This window comes from Biomphalaria glabrata, chromosome 3 (genome assembly GCF_947242115.1).
Source record: "Biomphalaria glabrata chromosome 3, xgBioGlab47.1, whole genome shotgun sequence".
In the NCBI taxonomy this organism is placed as follows: Eukaryota; Metazoa; Mollusca; class Gastropoda; family Planorbidae; genus Biomphalaria; species Biomphalaria glabrata.
Window position 1 is genome coordinate 42422643 of NC_074713.1, and position 19410 is coordinate 42442052.

General features: G+C 37.2%; 1 protein-coding gene across 2 annotated transcripts; it reads left to right on the top strand.

Moving 5' to 3' along the window:
- Nucleotides 1-206: 206 nt before the first annotated feature.
- On the top strand, nt 207-17258 carry LOC106055369 (probable methylmalonate-semialdehyde dehydrogenase [acylating], mitochondrial). 2 transcript variants are annotated; one of them, XM_056025177.1, is made up of 13 exons: nt 208-647; nt 3992-4036; nt 4167-4241; nt 4373-4534; nt 4754-4832; nt 5147-5301; nt 9339-9486; nt 10600-10664; nt 10850-11096; nt 11554-11735; nt 13237-13416; nt 15783-15881; nt 16750-17257. In XM_056025177.1, exons 1-13 carry the CDS (start codon nt 585-587, stop codon nt 16849-16851), a joined length of 1602 nt encoding a protein of 533 aa, XP_055881152.1. In that variant the 5' UTR covers nt 208-584; the 3' UTR covers nt 16852-17257. The 2 variants fall into 2 exon arrangements, with proteins under 2 accessions (XP_055881153.1, XP_055881152.1); XM_056025178.1 differs by lacking the exons at nt 9339-9486; nt 10600-10664 and having other exon boundaries at nt 207-647; nt 16750-17258.
- The last annotated feature ends 2152 nt before the right edge of the window (nt 17259-19410 follow it).

The following is a 19410-nucleotide window of genomic DNA, read 5'->3' on the forward strand; positions in this document are numbered from 1 at the left end:
GGTTAAAGTATTGTTCAGAAAGTACTCTTGCAGCGGGGTTAATTGTTATGTAAAAAGCTTCAACTGAACAATAGTACGTAACTCGGGAAAAATTTGACCTGAAGCTAGAAAAAGACGCTATAATCCTTAGAAGCTACAGTTTGCTCTATACATATAAACTATTTAGACATTAAAGTATACACTATAGAAGACAATATACATAACACAGGTGGAAACTCCTTTCAGACCTTGCGATCTATAGGGCAAATGATGTAAAGGTCATCTGTTTCTTTGATCCGCGGTTAACGTGGATGTCATTTGGCCAACGAATGTCAGGTAACAATTAGAGCTTGGTGAACTCGAAGTCGCCGAAAGATCCCAAAATTGAAAATCCCAGTCTGCACCAGAATTCGGAAGCCAAACGCTTTATCACTCAGCCACCACAAGATTCGTTTGTCCTTGAACAAAGAAATAATAAGACCAACTCCACGAACTATTTACCAGCACGTCGTGGCACCCTAGGGAGGGGCCGCTCAGTAGTTTGGGAAAAGTTTGTGATCTATAACCTCGTCATCAGTGTGAACAAAAGTTTCAGATATCGTCCGATGGTATTCAAAACAAATATGGCTGCCATAGTCACACTTCGCTGTACTCTAGGCTTACGTCTGGTAAGAATAAAACTTTTTTTGTGTGTTTATTTGCGTACAAACTACTACAAGGAATAGTTCTAGCAATGTTTAGGCTCAGGGTTAGATTTACGTCAATGCGAGGCTGTATGGCCGCTCAGGGTCTTGCCTTTAAAGGAGCCTCCAAAGTTGTAAAAAAAATATAATAAAATATATATTAAATATAAGAAAATATGTGAAATGAAATGATATTAGCTTTATATTTTTATTCACAAATATGACACGATTTGAAAGGGTTAATACTTAAGTGCATTTATATTAAAGCATGAAGGGAGTAGAGGCGTCCAAAAAAAATCCGCCATGTAAATCCTTCAGTGTTTAGGTCAGTGTTTCTCAAACTTTTTTGTCTAGCGGCACAGTAAAAAAAACTACAAAAATTTCGCGGCACACCAAGAAGAGCAACAGTTATATTATAATAAAAAGAAAACAAGATTTTACCTGTTTTTAAGTATTACATTTAATGTGAAGGGTGTTCCCTTTTTCTGAGAGCTCCAGAGTCGACAAACAAACTCGCATTTCATCGTCTATTGTAAGAAGTCTCTCTCTTTTCATAGACTTGATTTCAGTCAGTGCTGAAAATTTAACCTCACAAAACCATGAAGATGCAAATGGAAGAATTATTTTGATTGCTTTTAAACTGATTGCAGGATATAACTTGTTGATTGAAATCCAAAACTTATCCAGGCTTTTCTCGGCAAAACTTGACTTAAGTACTGCATCGTTTTTAAATCAATGAGCTGCTCTGCTTCTTCAGTTGTCAGATTTATAGCTTCATTGTTTCCAAATGGATATGTGACCCATCCATACTCATTACTTCCAACTGTTGGAAAGTAATGCTGCAATGCTGACTGCAGGTGTGTCAAAGTGTCCAGAATTACGGGGGTGATTTCTTTATTTGAAGCACATTCATTGTAAGTAGGAAAGCAGTCGAAGACTCCTTTCGAGATCTTACTTTGCCATAAAGACAATTTTTCACCAAATGAATTCAGTTTTGTGGATGCAGTGATGATGGTTTCTGATGGTCCTTGAAGACTTAAATTCAATTAATTTAATTTGTCAAATAAATCAGAGAAAAATCACCTTAACCCACCAGATCTCGTCATGAATAGAATATCCAAGGTCTTTTTTTTTTCAGTCTCCAAGAATGAAATCAGCTCAGTCTTGAGGTGGCTTTAACACTTTTCCCCCTGGAGAGCAAGCAAATGTTGGTGTGATACAGGAGACATTTGTAGTCTGAATCCATTCCTTCACAAAGCTCTGAGAAAAGTCGGGATGCAAGCGGTCGAGATTTGATGAAGTTTACAACTTCAATCTCTTGACCCAGAGCAGACATCAAATCTTTCGGTAAATATTTGAAGGCAAGAGCTTCTCTGTGGATCAACTAATACATTTGGATTTTCTTGACCCACAAGAGTGACGAATCCCTTTCTATTTCCCTGCATGGATGGACAGCCATCGGTGCAGACGCTGACAGTTTTTCCACTGTAGTTTGAATAGCAAAATGTTTTTCTTCACCACTTTGAAAATATCTTCGCCTTTGGTCGTAGTTTGTAAGTCTTTGCAAAATAAGAATTCGTTGACACATTTTTCATCCTTTATGAACTGAATAAAAGCTATCAGCTGGGCTTTGCCGCTAACGTCAGTGGATTCATCAACTTGAAGAGACCACAGCAGAGACACTTCATCGTCAGTCACGTCGAAGTGTTCGCAGATTTGATCTTGTAAATCTGAAGATAAGTCTTCAATTCTGAGCGAGATAGTATCATTTGACAAAGGAACTTTTTTAACTTTTTCGGCGGCATCGGGTCCAAGGATAGTTTCAACAACAATTGCTAAAGCTGGTGCAATGATTTATTCAGCCTCTGTGTATGCTTTCTTGCGTTTTGCTAAAAAATTGAGCAACCTTAAAACTTGGAATCAATCCCTTTTCTGGCAGCTTTAGATACTTCGTAAATTTCTTAGCTTGTTTATTTTGTTGAGCGTTGATGTTTTCAAAGTAGGCCTATTTCTTCGGTTGCGCTTTTACAGCTGGATATTTTGTTTCCAAGTGTCTCTTCAATTTGCTTGGAACAAGCGCCTCATTGGACAGAGTTGCATTGCAGATCAGACAGAATGGCAATGGAGAATCTTCAGGTCCAGAAGAGATGAAACCATATCCGATGTAGACCATGTAGTCTTCTTTGTACCTTCGTTTAGTTCCTTGCTTTTCATTTTGACGCTTTCGCAGTTTCATTCTTGCTAACGTATTTCTCCATGGATAAGGCTTATTGATAATTTGTTATTATTAGCATACACCTAACAAATTTACATGAAACACATCGCTTATTATTATCGTTACCAATTCAAGAACTGCTGTGCGTCTGCTAAGGCGGCCAACATTTAAGCAATTATAATATTATATATATAGTGGACAATTCCATAACCTGAATAGGTAACACCCCTTTCTGTCACTATGTAGCGACCCACTACTATTACTGGTCGTTGTAAGTGGGGATGTCGTCGCAATGTAAAATAAACATTTAATAGTAGGCAGACCTGTGTAACGCTGCACGTGTGGCGTTCTGAAAACTCCCGCGGCACACCAGCAAATCTTCGGCGGCACACTAGTGTGCCACGACACACATTTTGAGAAACACTGGTTTAGGTTAATACCATATCTACCAAAAAAAAATTTGGATTAATATTTCTTTAACATCTATTCTGAAAAAAAAAAAAGAAAATTATTGGATATAAAAATCGAACACAGTCGTTAAAATAGAGTAGTTTTTGGATTTGTACAAACAGCTCCTACATTCTTCAAAGTATATGGAAGCTGGTAAAAGGGTGAAAGCTGGGTGGAGGCTGGTAAAAGGGTGAAAGCTGGGTGGAGGCTGGTAAAAGGGTGAAAGCTGGTAAAAGGGTGAAAGCTGGGTGGAAGCTGGTAAAAGGGTGAAAGCTGGGTGGAGGCTGGTAAAAGGGTGAAAGCTGGGTGGAGGCTGGTAAAAGGGTGAAAGCTGGTAAAAGGGTGAAAGCTGGTAAAAGGGTGAAAGCTGGGTGGAGGCTGGTAAAAGGGTGAAAACTGGTTGGAAGACAAGTAAAAGAAACTCAACTAAAAATTGAACCATTTATTTCAAGCAAAATTTTCGCAGATCAAAGTATTGCTAGACTGTGGACAGAGCGTGGAGCTAATAACACAAAGGTCGTGGGTTGGATACATACACTATCCAATTGTTTCTCTTTGTTTTTCAATAATGTTTAGTTTACTGTATTATTGAAACATAAGCTAGACATGAATTGAAACAAGAGTATATATGTAATACTTGTTTTTTTGTGTGTGTTTGTTCCAGACGACAAGACCAAGTGTTTACATTGCCAGATTTTATGCTTCGTTTGTAAGTTAGACCAAAAAATACTCTCACGCTTTATTTATTTTTTAAAGCAATATTTTTCTTGTCTGATTAAAAACATTTTAAATATTGAGTTCGTTTAAACAAGAAAGCATTTTTAACTTATTTTTACTAGCCAACAACTAAATTATTTATCAACAATGAGTTCGTGGAGTCAAGAACCAAGCAGTGGACTGATTTAAAAAATCCTGTAAGTCGTACTTTCAAATTTAAAACAAAAATTGAAACTTAATCTAAATGCCAAAAAGTTTCTTACATTTTATTTTGGTTGGTCTCGACATTTTACACTACATTTCAATTTGTTCTCTGTATTGACTATAGGCAACCAACCAGGTTATATCCAGAGTACCAGAAAGTACAATGGCAGAAATGGAAGCTGCAGTTGCTGCAGCTAAAGAAGCTTTTCCCGCTTGGTCCAGATCAACAATTTTATCAAGACAGCAGATTATGTTTAGACTTCACGATCAAATCAGTAAAAATCTGGTCAGTCAGCATTTGGTTTAGTCATAGACTGATTTAGTGGTTAAGTCATAGACTGGTTTAGTTATAGACTGGTTTAGTTATAGACTGGTTTAGTCATAGACTGGTTTAGTTATAGACACAGAAATATTTCTATGGCTTTCGTTTATTAATTTTTTTTTTTAAATTCCCCAAATTTAAGTGAAATAAAAATCATTAAAAATGTCTGAATTGAATATCTAGGCACGTTTAACAGAAATTTTAATTCAAGAATCAGGAAAGACAAGAAGTGATGCAGAACGAGAGAGTCTTCGATGTCTTGGTCTGTGTCTGTTTTTTAAATGTCTTAGTTGTGTCGTTTTTTTTTTAAAGAATATTTTCTTTTTAAAAATTGTTTCTTCTATTGAAGTGATAAGGCCTAAATACAATGATCCGTTTATGAACAATGTTGAAAGATGAAAAGATTCTTGTTTTTAAAATTACTGTAAATAACCGAAGAAACAAAATCTATTAAATTTATTTTAAGAATTTGGTTGATAATGCTAACTTTTTTTTTTAGTACATTTAATTTAATGTAACACTGCGTAGATAGAGAAGTAGATTATTTACTTAAAATGAAAAAAATGAATGTTTCAGATATGGTGAAACATTGCTGCAGTATTCCATCTTTACATCTGGGCGAGTCACTTCAAAATATATCTCAAGATATGGACATATTCACGTTCAGACTGCCGCTAGGTGTCACTGCTGGAATCACACCTTTCAACTATCCTGCGTTGATCCCTCTTATGGTAGGGTTTCCTTTTTTAAGCAGGCAGTTTGGGGAAATAATTCTAGATGAAGATTTATCAAAGAAATTTGTGTTTATAATTACCATTAATTATTATATAAAGCTGTTTTTTTTTTCAGCGATCTCTAAATGGTCATTAGTTTTGAAGTGTCTCTCCTTGACAATGATCCTATCACTTCTCTGGATCAGTTGTGAAAAAAAAGGGGGGGGGGGGAGAAAAGGATACCTGGGTGATTTTACTGCAATTAGTTTTTAAAAGCATTTACACAAAAAAGGGGAACGACATGAATTCGAACACATAGCTCACGCCTCCTCAAGGCTCAAGCCGACGTTCTAACCTCTCTGCTAGTGAGCTGCTGTAGAAGATTGTAGGTTTATGTATCGTTAACTTCAAACTTACATAAAAACGGGAACCTACAAAGGAGACTAATTCATACCACCACTTCAGTCAAGTACAATGTTTTTCCCTTGTTCGAGATTACAAACATAGTAATTAATTACCAATAGTTAATCAACTAATTTTTAAAATTAATTCTTGTGATGTCAGGTAGAGAAATAATTATGTAAAATTTCAGCTCGATCCGAGATAGGGTGTCAGGGAAATAACGTGAACAAACTTTTTACCAGACAGACAGACAGACAGAGTTGATATAAACTTTGTCAAAAGACTTTAAAAATAGAACATGTACTGGTAAGTGGTAAACAACTGTATAGACATGCATAAGGGAAACCATGCTGGTTCAAAAGTACAAAAAAAACACTTGAAAAACAGTTAAAAGCATGTCTCTATTCCTGTTGATTGTTCAAAACCTAGGGTTAGACTCCACATCAGGGTTTTTCAGAGCAGAGACAAAAATATTTGTCTACAGAGAACACACTTTGTTTTTTTTACATGCCACACATTCGCGCAGGGCCGACAACTAATACACATTTCTTTATAATGAGATGCACATAAGAATTTCGACCCCTTCACCTCTCTCATTTCTTGTAGTTCTATTCTTTCACCTTAGTCCGCCTGCCTCTTCCCGATCTTTAGTAGAAGCAATGCTCATTTCCTGTCTGCTTTCATAGAAGCAATGCTCATTTCTTGTCTGCTTTGATAGAAGCAATGCTCATTTCTTGTCTGCTTTCATAGAAGCAATGCTCATTTCTTGTCTGCTTTCATAGAAGCAATGCTCATTTCTTGTCTGCTTTCATAGAAGCAATGCTCATTTCTTGTCTGCTTTCATAGAAGCAATGCTCATTTCTTGTCTGCTTTCATAGAAGCAATGCTCATTTCATGTCTGCTTTGATAACCAGCCACATCGTTGAACAGATAAACTCACTGAAATCCCAATTTGTGTTGATTGTTTGCATTTTTAATTTGTTTGTAGCTTGCAAAGGCTTCGTGGCCGCAACATCTTGTTGCTTTGTTGATCCAGAAGGAATTCTTGTATGTAAAACTCAAAGCGGTATTAAAAAGTGTTGGTTCCTTGTCTCAGCGTTACTCGTTAACTAAGGAACGTGGAAAGGATCAAGACCTCTGTGTGTAGTCACACAATGAACTGTTTATGTTGTGTCTGTTCTATTTATGTGGATGTAGTTATTTGTTTGAACGGATGGAGGATGTGTACCAACCAACAAACTAGACCAGCTCTATGAAGACCTCTCTATAGTGACGGGAATAAATAGATGACGTTGGGCAGGTCATCTTGAAAGAATTGCCAGGAAACAGAGGGCTAAGATTGCTCACTGGCAAAAACCCCAAAGGCGGACCACGAGCACGGTGGCTTGATAACGTAGAGGCAGATCTACAACAGCTACAAGTCCGGGCATGGAGACATAAAGTCCAGGATAGATCAGAATGGAGGACGTGCTAAAGCAGGTCATGGTCATGGGCTGTAGCGCCACTGGGAGGGATGGTTGTGTGTTTAAGGAAAGAGTCCTTGTAATCATAACAAATTTCTTATAAGGAGCTAGGAAGTAGTTTTAGTCATAGTCGGACTTCACGATATTTTGTCGCATGCTAAAAACAGGTGCTATTTCCACTCTTGACCTTCTGAAAACAGTTTGGGTCGTAAAATTCAATTAGCGCTTACAATTTTTTAAAAAAATAAATACACTTAAAAAAAAATACTTCAAAGTCTTGTGTAATATGTAGGCTTACCTATAATATAATGATAGGGGTGCAAAGAAAGGGGGGAAAAATACTAAAATATGACAAAAGTACTTTTGAATATATATATATATATGACACCCTCGTCAACCTTGGGCCACGGAAACAGATGACCTTTACATCTTTTGTCTCATAGACAGCAAGTACAAATAGCTTCAATCGAGTGAAAATAAATTATTTCGAATCAATCATGTAATTCATTTTTAATAGATCTAGATTAACAATAATAAATCTGTGCGATTTGAACTATTTATATTAGTTTCTTTTTGTTTAGCACAGCTTTCCTTCTCAGAGCGCTCTGGTCAATCACTTTTGTGGACCAGTTGGGAGGGCAGTGAAGGCTACGTTAAAATGGAATTGTATGTATTGTATTGGAGGAGCGTTTGAAACTAATTTGGCAGTAACAATGATAATAACATAGCAGAAGAGATAACTGTCCAATGTCAAGGACCAGCGAAGCAATCTTGTTGACTACGTTGTCAACAGTGTGAAGGGCAGGTCACCGTGTGAAGGGCAGGTCACCGTGTTAACGCCAGCTTAGGTTGCTGGTGAAATGTAAACCATTGCTCATACCAGCGGCTACATCAATAAGCGTTTGGAGTTGAAACTTAAAACAATCTAAAGAGATCTGGTCTCAAAGGATTCAGTTGTAAAACAGTAAGCCGTAGGGAAAGGGGGGGGGGGCTGAGTAAGTAATTGTTTTTCTAAACGTAATATCTAGGCGATGTTACATGCAGAGATCATTCAAAATATGGGGAACAATATAATGCACTAATGTATACCAGATGATGGAGTAGCATGCTAGATAATACTCTAATGAGAGTGTAGATGACTCGCAGGCACAATAAATGGCAAAGGGATTTCAACATGTGGTAGATATGTTGTTTTTGTTTTAAAAGTAAAGTTCCCATTTCAGACCTTGCTGTCTATGAGACAAAAGATGTAAAGGTCATCTGTTTCCGTGGCCCAAGGTTGACGAGGGTGTCATGTGGCCAGCACAACGACCAACCGCCTTTACTTTTGCCTAACTAGTGTCAGGTAATCATTAGAGCTGAGTGAACTCAGAGGTGCCCTAAATATCCCGAAATTAAAAACCGTAGTCTTCACCAGGATTCGAGCCCTGGACCCACTGTTCGGAAGCCAGGCGCTGTATCACTCAGCCACCGCGCCTCCTATTTGGTTTTATATTACTCAAGTTGAGAAATAAAAAGGGACTAACCTGGAGTGAGTTGACGGCGATACTGGGCGCTGAAAGGCGAAATTCGTAGATTATGTACTATCCGACCAGAGATCAATAACGATGCACGCCCATGGGTGAGATAAATAAAGGACAGAAAGTGGTACTCGGATGTTTGAATAAGTTTTTTAGGTCTTTAAGATTTACCAAAACAGATTGACCAGATGAATAGAACGTGAAAGCAACCGTCCTAATAGCCTTCTATAGTGTGTGTTATATAAGGCTATGGTGGTCAAGGGGGCAGGGTTAGTCATGTCGAGGGAGGGAAAGAGGAAGGAGCAAGGTAAAATAATTAGACGCGCGATAACTCAGCTAGAATATCACTCAAGCGTTAAAGGTTTGCCACAGTAATCTAACTTTATTCTTATGTTTGTGGTGATAAAACATTATAAAACCTGACTTTTTATTTGCATTGCTTACCAAAAAGAGGACGCACAGGGCCGCTTAGGAGTTTATATCAAAACACAAACACTTTTCATCGTGTTTATTTTTTTTTAAAATAAAAGACGTCGCTGGGGTGCGGGAGGTGAAGTGTCTGTGTGTGTGTGGGGGGGGGAATGAAGTTTAGCCATGCCTATGAGCATGTTGAGCTTACACAAACAGATTGACACAAAAAAATTTATAAAAGATATGATATTTTGTTTAGTTGTTGACTTTTGCAACTGTCTGCGGAAACACGTTTGTACTGAAGACGTCATCTTATGATCCCGGGGCTGTGATGATCTTGGTAGAACTGTGTAGAGAATCTGGGTTTCCTCCTGGTGTTGTCAATGTGATACATGGACGCAAAGAACGTAAGTTAAGTATATGTTACTTATAAGTTGTATGCTAAATACATACGTGTGTACGAAGTAAACAATTAACCAATTAAAAAGAAGTTGTACAAAAATGTTTTATTGACTGGATTATAATTAATTAGCAGCGCGCAAGGAAAGAAGTTACAGTTTGCTCTATACATATAAACTATTTAGATATTAAAGTATTACTATCACTTTCCAAAGTACAGAACACAGGTGGAAACTCTTAAGAAGTTACAGTTTGCTCTAAACATATAAACTATACCACCATAGTATTAAAAGCACACCACAGGTGGAAACTCCTTTCAGACCATGCGATCTATGGGGGCAGATGATGTTAAGGTCATCTGTTTCTGTGCCGAAGTTTGAGGGTGCCACGTGGCCAGCACAACGACCAACCGCCTTTACATCCACAATGTCAGGCACCCATTAGAGTTGGCTGGGCTCAAGGGCATCTTAAAAATCCCAAAAATAATCGGGATCTAACTTGAGATCTCTCGGTTCGGAGGACAAGCGCCTGACCACCCAGCACCAGGGTCATAGAACACAATGATTTGAATGTTTTCTGGCGAAAGCATTTCTGATGTATGACTTTGTTAAACATTGATCCCAAAATGTTAATTTAGAATGTACCTAAGTATAGTAACACTGATCCTGTGACCGATGTCTTGGTCCAAGGTATCTAATATATTTCTCATTTTGGTGATACTTTGATTATACATGTTAAGTTTCTGCCGTAACTAAAATTATTTAGATTTCTGTCGCTATTAAATTGAAAAGTTAAAATTAGTTTCTTTATGTTATTTAAAAAAACAGTAAAATATTTTTGAAGGTATGGAGCCTATATACTATAAGCAGAAATGTTCGCAAGCTAAAAAACTTGCTTCATCTTAATGATAGAGAGGCTCTGTTACAAATTTCACGTGGCTCTGTTAAAAGTTTCACGTGGCTCTGTTAAAAGTTTCACGTGGCTATGATACAAGTTTCCTGTGCTCAAACTTGTCAGACATAAGCCATACTTGAAATGTTCGACGTTTAAATATAAATTTCGTATCATATAAAACTAAGATTGTCATTTTACCATATCTTGAAACATGTCTCTTCTCTCAGCTGTCACTTTTCTATGTGATCACCCGGACATCAAAGCGATCTCTTTCATTGGATCGGACAAAGTCGTAAATATATTTCAACATTTTTTTGTTTCGTTGCATTAAGATTTTTCTGCAAGATTTTAAAACTTTTTTCAATTTAAAAAAAAAAAAACTGTTTCTAATAACTTTAAAAAATTATTCCCTTTGTAATGGAAAGAAAAAGATTTCTTATAAGAGGAATGAAGAAAATGACTTAAATATCATTTCAGGGTAACTATGTCTACGAGAGGGCGTGTAAAAATGGAAAACGAGCGCAGTGTAATCTTGGCGCCAAGAATTACGTAGTTGTCTTGCCAGACGCCAACAAAGAAAGAACTTTGTCCAGTTTACTTTCTGGTGCGTATGGCGGCTCTGGTCAGAGGTGTATGTCCGTGTCCACAGCAATATTTGTTGGCGAGTCTAAAGAATGGATTTCAGAGCTTGTCGAGAAGGCGAAACAATTCAAAGTCAATGGCGGTAAGTTGAAAACAACTGTAAATCAATATGCTGGTAACTTTAAAAAAAAAAACAACAAGTTAGTGGTGATTAATTAATGAACTAATTAGTCAATGTTTTGATTGATTCACGTTTTGTCTTCGACAATGAATAGACATGATTTGTATCAGACAGACAGTGATTGGATCTTATAAGATCTATAATTTCTCAAAATGACCTAGCAATGCCGATCTATGCTTTGACGTCACACACGTTTCTATTGTCTTCTTCTTTCTCTTCAACCTTGTTCTGTACTTTGTAAGAACGTTTTTAAGAGCTCAGTTCACGCTGTCATTCGTCCATAATAAGAACGATTTTTTCTCGATTTGTCCAATGGTGGGGTTAAACAGTCGACCATTCTGTTTATATCTATAAAACATTCATAGACCTCTGCATTATTTATAGGTATGAAATATATGCTGTTGAATTCATCTTTCAGGTTCTGACCCTGAAGCAGACATTGGTCCACTCATTTCACCTGAAGCTAAGAAGCGAGTCTGTGATCTCCTTCAGTCTGGTGTTGATGCAGGGGCCAAGTTGCTGCTTGATGGCCGCAACATAAAAGTGAAAGGTTTTGAAAAGGGAAACTTTGTGGGACCAACTATCTTAAGTCACGTACATGTAATAAAAAAAAAGTATCTGGTTGTATTTACTAACAAGAATGCGTACAGAAGAATTATTACATAAAGACGAAAGTTTCAATAATAACAAACATTGAGAATTGAGATAAAGAATCAAACAGTTTTATTAATTTCATGAGCAGATAATTTAATGAAACTCAAAATTTGGTCGATAGAGGAGACAGAAAAAAGGGAAGGGGTGGGGACAGAACTATAGAGGCGTATCCGTCTCTTGGAGTAAAGCTGTGAGTTTGGAGCAAAAAAAATCATCCGATATCATGAGTATAATCTTATATAACCCTAACCCCAACCCATCTTTCTGTCCATAGATCTTGTGTTCATATTTCTGTCCATAGATCTTGTGTTCATATTTCTGTCCATAGATCTTGTGTTCATCTTTCTGTCCATAGATCTTGTGTTCATCTTTCTGTCCATAGATCTTGTGTTCATCTTTCTGTCCATAGATCTTGTGTTAATATTTCTGTCCATAGATCCTGTGTTCATATTTCTGTCCATAGATCTTGTGTTCATCTTTCTGTCCATAGATCTTGTGTTTATCTTTCTGTCCATAGATCTTGTGTTCATCTTTCTGTCCATAGATCTTGTGTTCATATTTCTGTCCATAGACCTTGTGTTCATCTTTCTGTCCATAGATCTTGTGTTCATCTTTCTGTCCATAGATCTTGTGTTCATCTTTCTGTCCATAGATCTTGTGTTTATATTTCTGTCCATAGATCTTTTGTTCATCTTTCTGACCATAGATCTTTTGTTCATCTTTCTTTCCATAGATCTTTTGTTCATCTTTCTGTCCATACATCTTGTGTTCATCTTTCTGGCCATAGATCTTGTGTTCATCTTTCTGTCCATTGATCTTGAGTTCATCTGTTTTGTTTCGTAGGTTTCAGAAAGCAAATATTACCTCCTAGTTTAAACCTCATGCAAGACTTTCCAAAGCGCATGCCATACGACAAGGCAGAATTGTGTACACAGATAAATTTGTTTATCTTTATTGTACATACATATTTTGTTCATTTTCCTGTACTAAATAAAGAAATTAAAGTTCCCCTTTCAGACCTTGCGATCTATAGAGCAGATGATGTAAAGGTCATCTGTTTCTATGGCCAACGGTTAATGAGGGTGTCATGTGGCCAGCACAACGACCAACCTCCTTCACTTTTAGAGCTGGGTGGATTCAGAGGGGCCCAAAGATCCCGAAATTAAAATTCCAGTTCACTCACCAGGATTCGAACCCGGGTCCCCGCTTTACCACTCAGCCACCACGCCTCCCGTGTACAAAATGCATATCTTGTAATTCTGAAGTAGAAGCTTCATGAGGCTACAACTAAGACATCATAATTCACATTGACGCACATCTTTACGTTAACGACATTTCATCTTGGATTTGAAAATGAAATAATTGGATCAAAACATCTTTGTGTATTTTAAAATTTAAACTTTTTACATTTTGTAGATATGAAGAGAATATATTTGTTTTGTTACAGCCCAAGATGGAATGTTACACTGCTGAAATGTTTGGTCCGGTATTAACCGTACTAGAAGTGAATACATTAGATAACGCCATCAACATTGTCAGAACTAACCCTTATGGGAATTCAACCGCCATCTTCACAACAAATGGAGCTTCAGCGCGGAAGTATACAATGGAATGTGATGTGGGTCAGGTTGGTAGTTGCTGTATGATAAAGATGGAATTGAGGGCAAGACACTGCTCATCCCCCCCTCTTCATTTCCTCTCAATTTTCCATATTCAATTTTGACATGTATCCTTTATAATTTATGCCCCCCTCCCCCCATCCCATATGACTTTATTTCGCTTAATAAAAAGTAAAGTAACGTTCCCTGTTCAGACCTTGTGATCTCTAGGGCAGATGATGTAAACGTCATCTGTTTCTGTGGCCCATAATTAACGAGGTGTCTTTACTTTCCCCAGCTAATGTCAGGTACCCATTAGAGCTGGGTATACTCAGAGGTGCCCTAAGATCCCGGAATTAAAAATCCCATTCACAAAAATCCCATTAACTGGATTCGAACCGGGGACCTCGGTTCGGAAGCAAAGCGCTTTACCGTTCAGCCAACCCATTTCGCTTAATAAACTAAACTTAATGTCTTTGTCTTTGAAAAACTTGAAGGCTAACACTAACAATTAGAAAGCAACAAAAAGTAATTAGTCTGGGACTCACTTGCCCTGGGCCTATGATGTCTTTGGGTGCAATACTCTAAGAACTATATTCTAAAGTAACAAGTTCTTAGTCATCAGCCTACTGATATTTTAAATTTAAAATAACCTCTTGCGTCATGGCTGGAATTAAGTAAGTGAAGGCCCCGGAAAAGAATTTTTGTGGGAGCCCCTACACTTTTTTTGTAAGCTTTTATAAAAATTCACTTATTTAACAAAATAACCAATATATAAAGGGATGCCATATTTTAAAAGAAAGCACTTGTAAATTAAATGTTATTTTCCTTCATTGAAACAAAAAAAATTTAATATGGATATTTTAGTAAACTTTAAGAGATTGCGCAATGTATTTCGTTTATCCGAAGTATATTTCGAGAATACGAGCACACTATAAGCGGACACTTTTAAACTACGACAGTGTTGCCAACTGTAAGATTTACAGAATTGTTGGTAAAAATGCGAAAATATAATGTTTAAAAAAACTTAAAGTTTCTGACCCATCGAAATATAGATTTTTTCTCTTGGGCTATAGCTCCGCATACCCTCCCTTAAATATAAACACAATTAAAAAAAAGTGTATTGTTACGATAGATACTTGAATATAAACAAACTTTTTAAAAAAGTGTATTGTTACGAATAGTTACGATAGATACTTGAATATAAACAAACTTTTTAAAAGGTGTATTGTTACGATAGATACTTGAATATAAACAAACTTGAAATAAGACACTTTCAGATCATAGCAAACAACTTTAATCAGCCATCTTGGCTACCAGAGTAGTGTCCCCTATGCATGGGCACAACTCTTCCCACCATCAACATGTATGTTAGTTTTTGTGCACATTTTTAGCACTGCAGAGTCATCCAATGTTCAATGCTCTTTCCGTTTAAAGCCCAAGATAGTTGCAATAATTTGGAAACATAAGACTGTCACTCTAGGACTTCAAACTTATCATAAAACAAATGGGCAACTCAATTGTAAAATATTTTACATGTTTCGGATGTTCCTTCAGAGTTGAAGATAGTTTACTTCCTAGTCCTAACCTCCCGCAGGACGACGGGGGATGGGAGCGGGCAGGGTTTGAACCCTGGACCATCGATAAATTTAAACGACAGCCCAGCGCGCAAGCCGCACGACCAGACAGCCATCCTAACTAGCGGGGATAAAGGAGAGTTGATACGAGGATAAACTGCCGCTTGTTAAAATTTTAGTTCAATTTTTTTTTACTTAGTTGGCAACAAGCAAGTTGAATTTAATGTCCTTGACATTGTTTAGCTTGTCGAAGAATCTTCACTAGAATCTTCTAGGCAAACAATCAATTAAGGCACACAGTCAGTGGTCTGGAGGCCCATACGTATTTCTAAAACGCATGCCACGGCCCCCTACACATCAACAACTCCAATTAAAACCCATGCCACGGCCCCCTACACATCAACAACTCCAACCGAACATACGGCTTCATTAAGACATTACTTCAAGGGACCAGTTAGCAAAATGAAACGGACCGGATTGGGACCGCTGGCCGTAGTTTGGGCACCACTGGCTCACACCTTTTGTTAATTGGTTACAAGTATCTTTTGTAGTCACGATTGAGTTATACAAGACTAAAACTGCAATTTACTTCAATTTGGCTTAGAACTTGAATGAAAACATAGGATAAGGAATGTATTATTCTGTGTTTGATTCACTCATGTGCGAAGGCGCCTTTTATAATAAAATGTAGAGCAGACGTATTTATAATTTGCCTAGAGCGGCTCCTAACCTTTTCCACCCTTACAATACAAGAAACGTACGGGGATATTTACCAGACATTCACTTATTTGTGTTGCTATTTTTTCTTCCCTATATAGGTTGGTGTCAATGTTGCCATTCCTTTTCCAAATCCAACTTTTTCATTTACTGGGTCACGTGGTTCTTTTAAAGGCGATCTCCATTTAAAGGGAAAGCAGGTAATAGCAACTTATTTGTTTATAATCTTAGCTCTCTCTTCTTAGAAGGTTTATCGTTCGCCCAATAGAATGTATACTAGATGATTGACAATACAATTTTTCTATCAATATTGAAGATGTGGATTGTTTACAGAGAGCTGTGCAATGGAAGGCGTTTCCAAAGGTGATCAACACAAGAAATAAACTGATACTCTCATGTCTCCCTCAAGGAATTCGGAAACCAGATCCTATGATTGGAAAGAACTAGCCCGTGAATGCAGCATGTTTTGCGTGTCCCAGTCAAGCTAAGAGGCAAAGAAGATTAGCCAACAACAGAGAAATTATCAAACCAAACATTTTCAGAGAGATAATGCAGCAATGGGCCAAACTTGCGAAAGCCCTAGGACTAAAAATAAAAAAAAAATGAAGATCGCACTCCACAGCCCTCTTCAAGTTGATAAGAAATGAGATTGTACTATTCATTGATCTTAATGGAGGAGAAGCTTTTTTCATCAGATGTTGTTCCCCAATCCTCTACAGTAAAACAACAAACTTTGATAAAAAAAAAACAACAACATATCACTTGTTTATAATTTTACTTGTTGATAAAAATAATGTAATATAAATATAAAAAAAGCGAAAAACGTAACTGTCCTATTGACTTAAAGTTTCATGTTGGTCTTTTTTTGTTGATTGCTCATTGTGCTGCTAATTGTGTTGTTTTTTGTTGATTGCTCATTGTGCTGCTAATTGTGTTGTTTTTTTGTTGATTGCTCATTGTGCTGCTAATTGTGTTGTTTTTGTTGATTGCTCATTGTGCTGCTAATTGTGTTGTTTTTTGTTGATTGCTCATTGTGCTGCTAATTGTGTTATCACTTGCTATCACCAGGGTCTCCAGTTTTTTACTCAGACTCAAACAGTGATGCAGATGTGGCGTTCAGAAAACGTTCTGTCAAGTAGACCTGCTACACCAATGCCAGTACATCAGTAACAAAAGACACGTTCCTTTTCATATTCAATTCAAACTGTTTGAAATTCATCTATCTATAGTCTTCTTTACAACTTCATCCATGATATCTTTAAAAAAAATGTCCTATTCAAAGCAAGCAGCAAACGTGGTTATGCATCGTTGACGATTGACGACCAAAAATACAGTCAAGGACATCAAACTGTTAGGTGTTTTCTGAATCAGGAGCAACCTCTGGCTGAGATAAAGTACATGAACAATGTCTATATTAATGTCTTCCGTGCGGAACATTCAACAACATTATTACGCTTCTGGAAATCATGCAACTGTAAATTGTTTGATGAATTGAATAAATACTTATAATTTTTTTATATTTTTTATAATAAAATAGTTGTTAATATTTAGATACTGACTACAAAATATCTCTTACGTAAGTTCTTTTGTTTTATTTGTTTCATGTATGCACACATTAATAAGTAAGTTAAAGTAACAAAAATAAACTTTTCAGATTTAAATTAAGAGTTACTTTAACTATCCTGCCCAATGTACCCCTCCATGTTGACCTATCACCCCTCCATGTTGACCTGTCTTTCCTCCATCTTCACCCATCTTCCCTCCATCTTGACCTGTCTTTCCTCCATCTTGACCTGTCTTCCCTCCATCTTCACCCATCTTCCCTCCATCTTCACCCATCTTTCCTCCATCTTGACCTGTCTTTCCTCCATCTTGACCTGTCTTCCCTCCATCTTCACCCATCTTCCCTCCATCTTGACCTGTCTTTCCTCCATCTTGACCTGTCTTCCCTCCATCTTGACCTGTTTTTCCTCCATCTTGACCTGTCTTCCCTCCATCTTGACCTATCGCCCCTCCATATTGAGAACAAAACGGACAGTTAATGAAGACCTACAATTGTGTTGGTACAAGGATGTACTGAAGACGAAAACAAAAGATCAATAGAATGTGACAAAATAAACTTGAATTGAAATAACAATCTCCAATGGATGAAATCAAAACCTCAAACTTACAAAAAACACACACACACATTGTTTTATTAAAATAATCTCCAATGGATGAAATCAAAAACTTAAACTCACAAAAACACACACACACATTGTTTTGTATTAACAAGTATTTCCTTATTCAATACAGACGTAATTTCGTGTCCATGTGTCAATCTAGCCGTGCATGTTAATTAGAGACTTAAACTCTAAGTCATTGTTGTTTTTCTTCTGGCTGATTTAGGCAACCCGTCCTATGCTCTAATGGCACTAATGTACACATAGAAGTTTGCCGTAGCATATCTCTACAAATTGTTACCACAACATTGTTAAATTAATATATAGGTTATTTGGTATAAAGTAAAAAGCATTTTATAAAGTGATATATCTAGATACGATACATCAAAAAGTGATAAATCAAAGTGTAATACACCAAAGACTCCAGTTACGAAAATCCTTCAAAATAATCTCTCTATCTTTCTCTATGTGTTAGTTTGCTTATGTTTGTATGTGTGTGTTTGTATGTATGTGTTTGTGCTAGCATGTATGTCTTTATATGTATGTGTTTGTATGTATGTGTTTGTATGTATGTGTTTGTATGTATGTGTTTGTACAAGACCAATCGTTATAGTATGCATCAACACTGACCTGTGACGTCGCAACCTGTGGGCAGTGGAGACGTTGTACAGACCTGTGGTGTGGCAACGAGCGATCGGTCTCCACTGCCCACAGGTTTTGATGTTGCAGGTCAGTGTTGAGGCCTTCTATCACATTGGTCTCGGTTTGTATGTATGTTAGCACAATTTTGTTGAGCAGGTTGTATAATCATCAAATCGAAAATGTTCATCAATGACTTAGACAGATGATGGGCAGGCAAACTAGTCGCAAAGTGCGTCTCATAGACTTAGCCGTGATGCGGGTGTTCAGCAGTCCAAAGTATCTTAACATAACCTATTTCTTGACTTCTTACATGTTTCTTCAAAAAAAAAAACACCCTCTCGTAATGAAGAGCTCTAGCTCCAATATTCAAGAACAATCCGTGCCACATTATTTCTTTTTTCTTTTTATTAAATACAAGATTGCATCCAAGTACAAACAACGTGTCAGAGAACACACAACAGATCTAATGATAAACAAACTGGCCCCACAGCATGTCATAGAACCCAAAGTACAAACAACGTCTTGGAGAACACACAACATATCTAATGATAAACAAACTGGCCCCACAGTATGTCATAGAACCCAAAGTACAAACAACGTCTTGGAGAACACACAATAGATCTAATGATAAACAAACTGGCCCCACAGCATGTCATAGAACCCAAAGTACAAACAACGTCTTGGAGAACACACAACAGATCTAATGATAAACAAACTGGCCCCACAGCATGTCATAGAACCCAAAGTACAAACAACGTCTTGGAGAACACACAACAGATCTAATGATAAACAAACTGGCCCCACAGCATGTCATAGAACCCAAAGTACAAACAACGTCTTGGAGAACACACAACAGATCTAATGATAAACAAACTGGCCCCACAGTATGTCATAGAACCCAAAGTACAAACAACGTCTTGGAGAA

What these genes read in the sequence shown, in the direction of transcription:
- LOC106055369 (XM_056025177.1), top strand. Translation starts at nt 585, where the DNA reads ATGGTATTCAAAACAAATATGGCTGCCATAGTCACACTTCGCTGTACT. An exon ending in GTACTCTAGGCTTACGTCTG is followed by an intron (nt 648 to 3,991) that starts GTAAGAATAAAA and finishes TGTTTGTTCCAG; the next exon opens with ACGACAAGACCAAGTGTTTA. An exon ending in ACAATTCAAAGTCAATGGCG is followed by an intron (nt 11,097 to 11,553) that starts GTAAGTTGAAAA and finishes TTCATCTTTCAG; the next exon opens with GTTCTGACCCTGAAGCAGAC.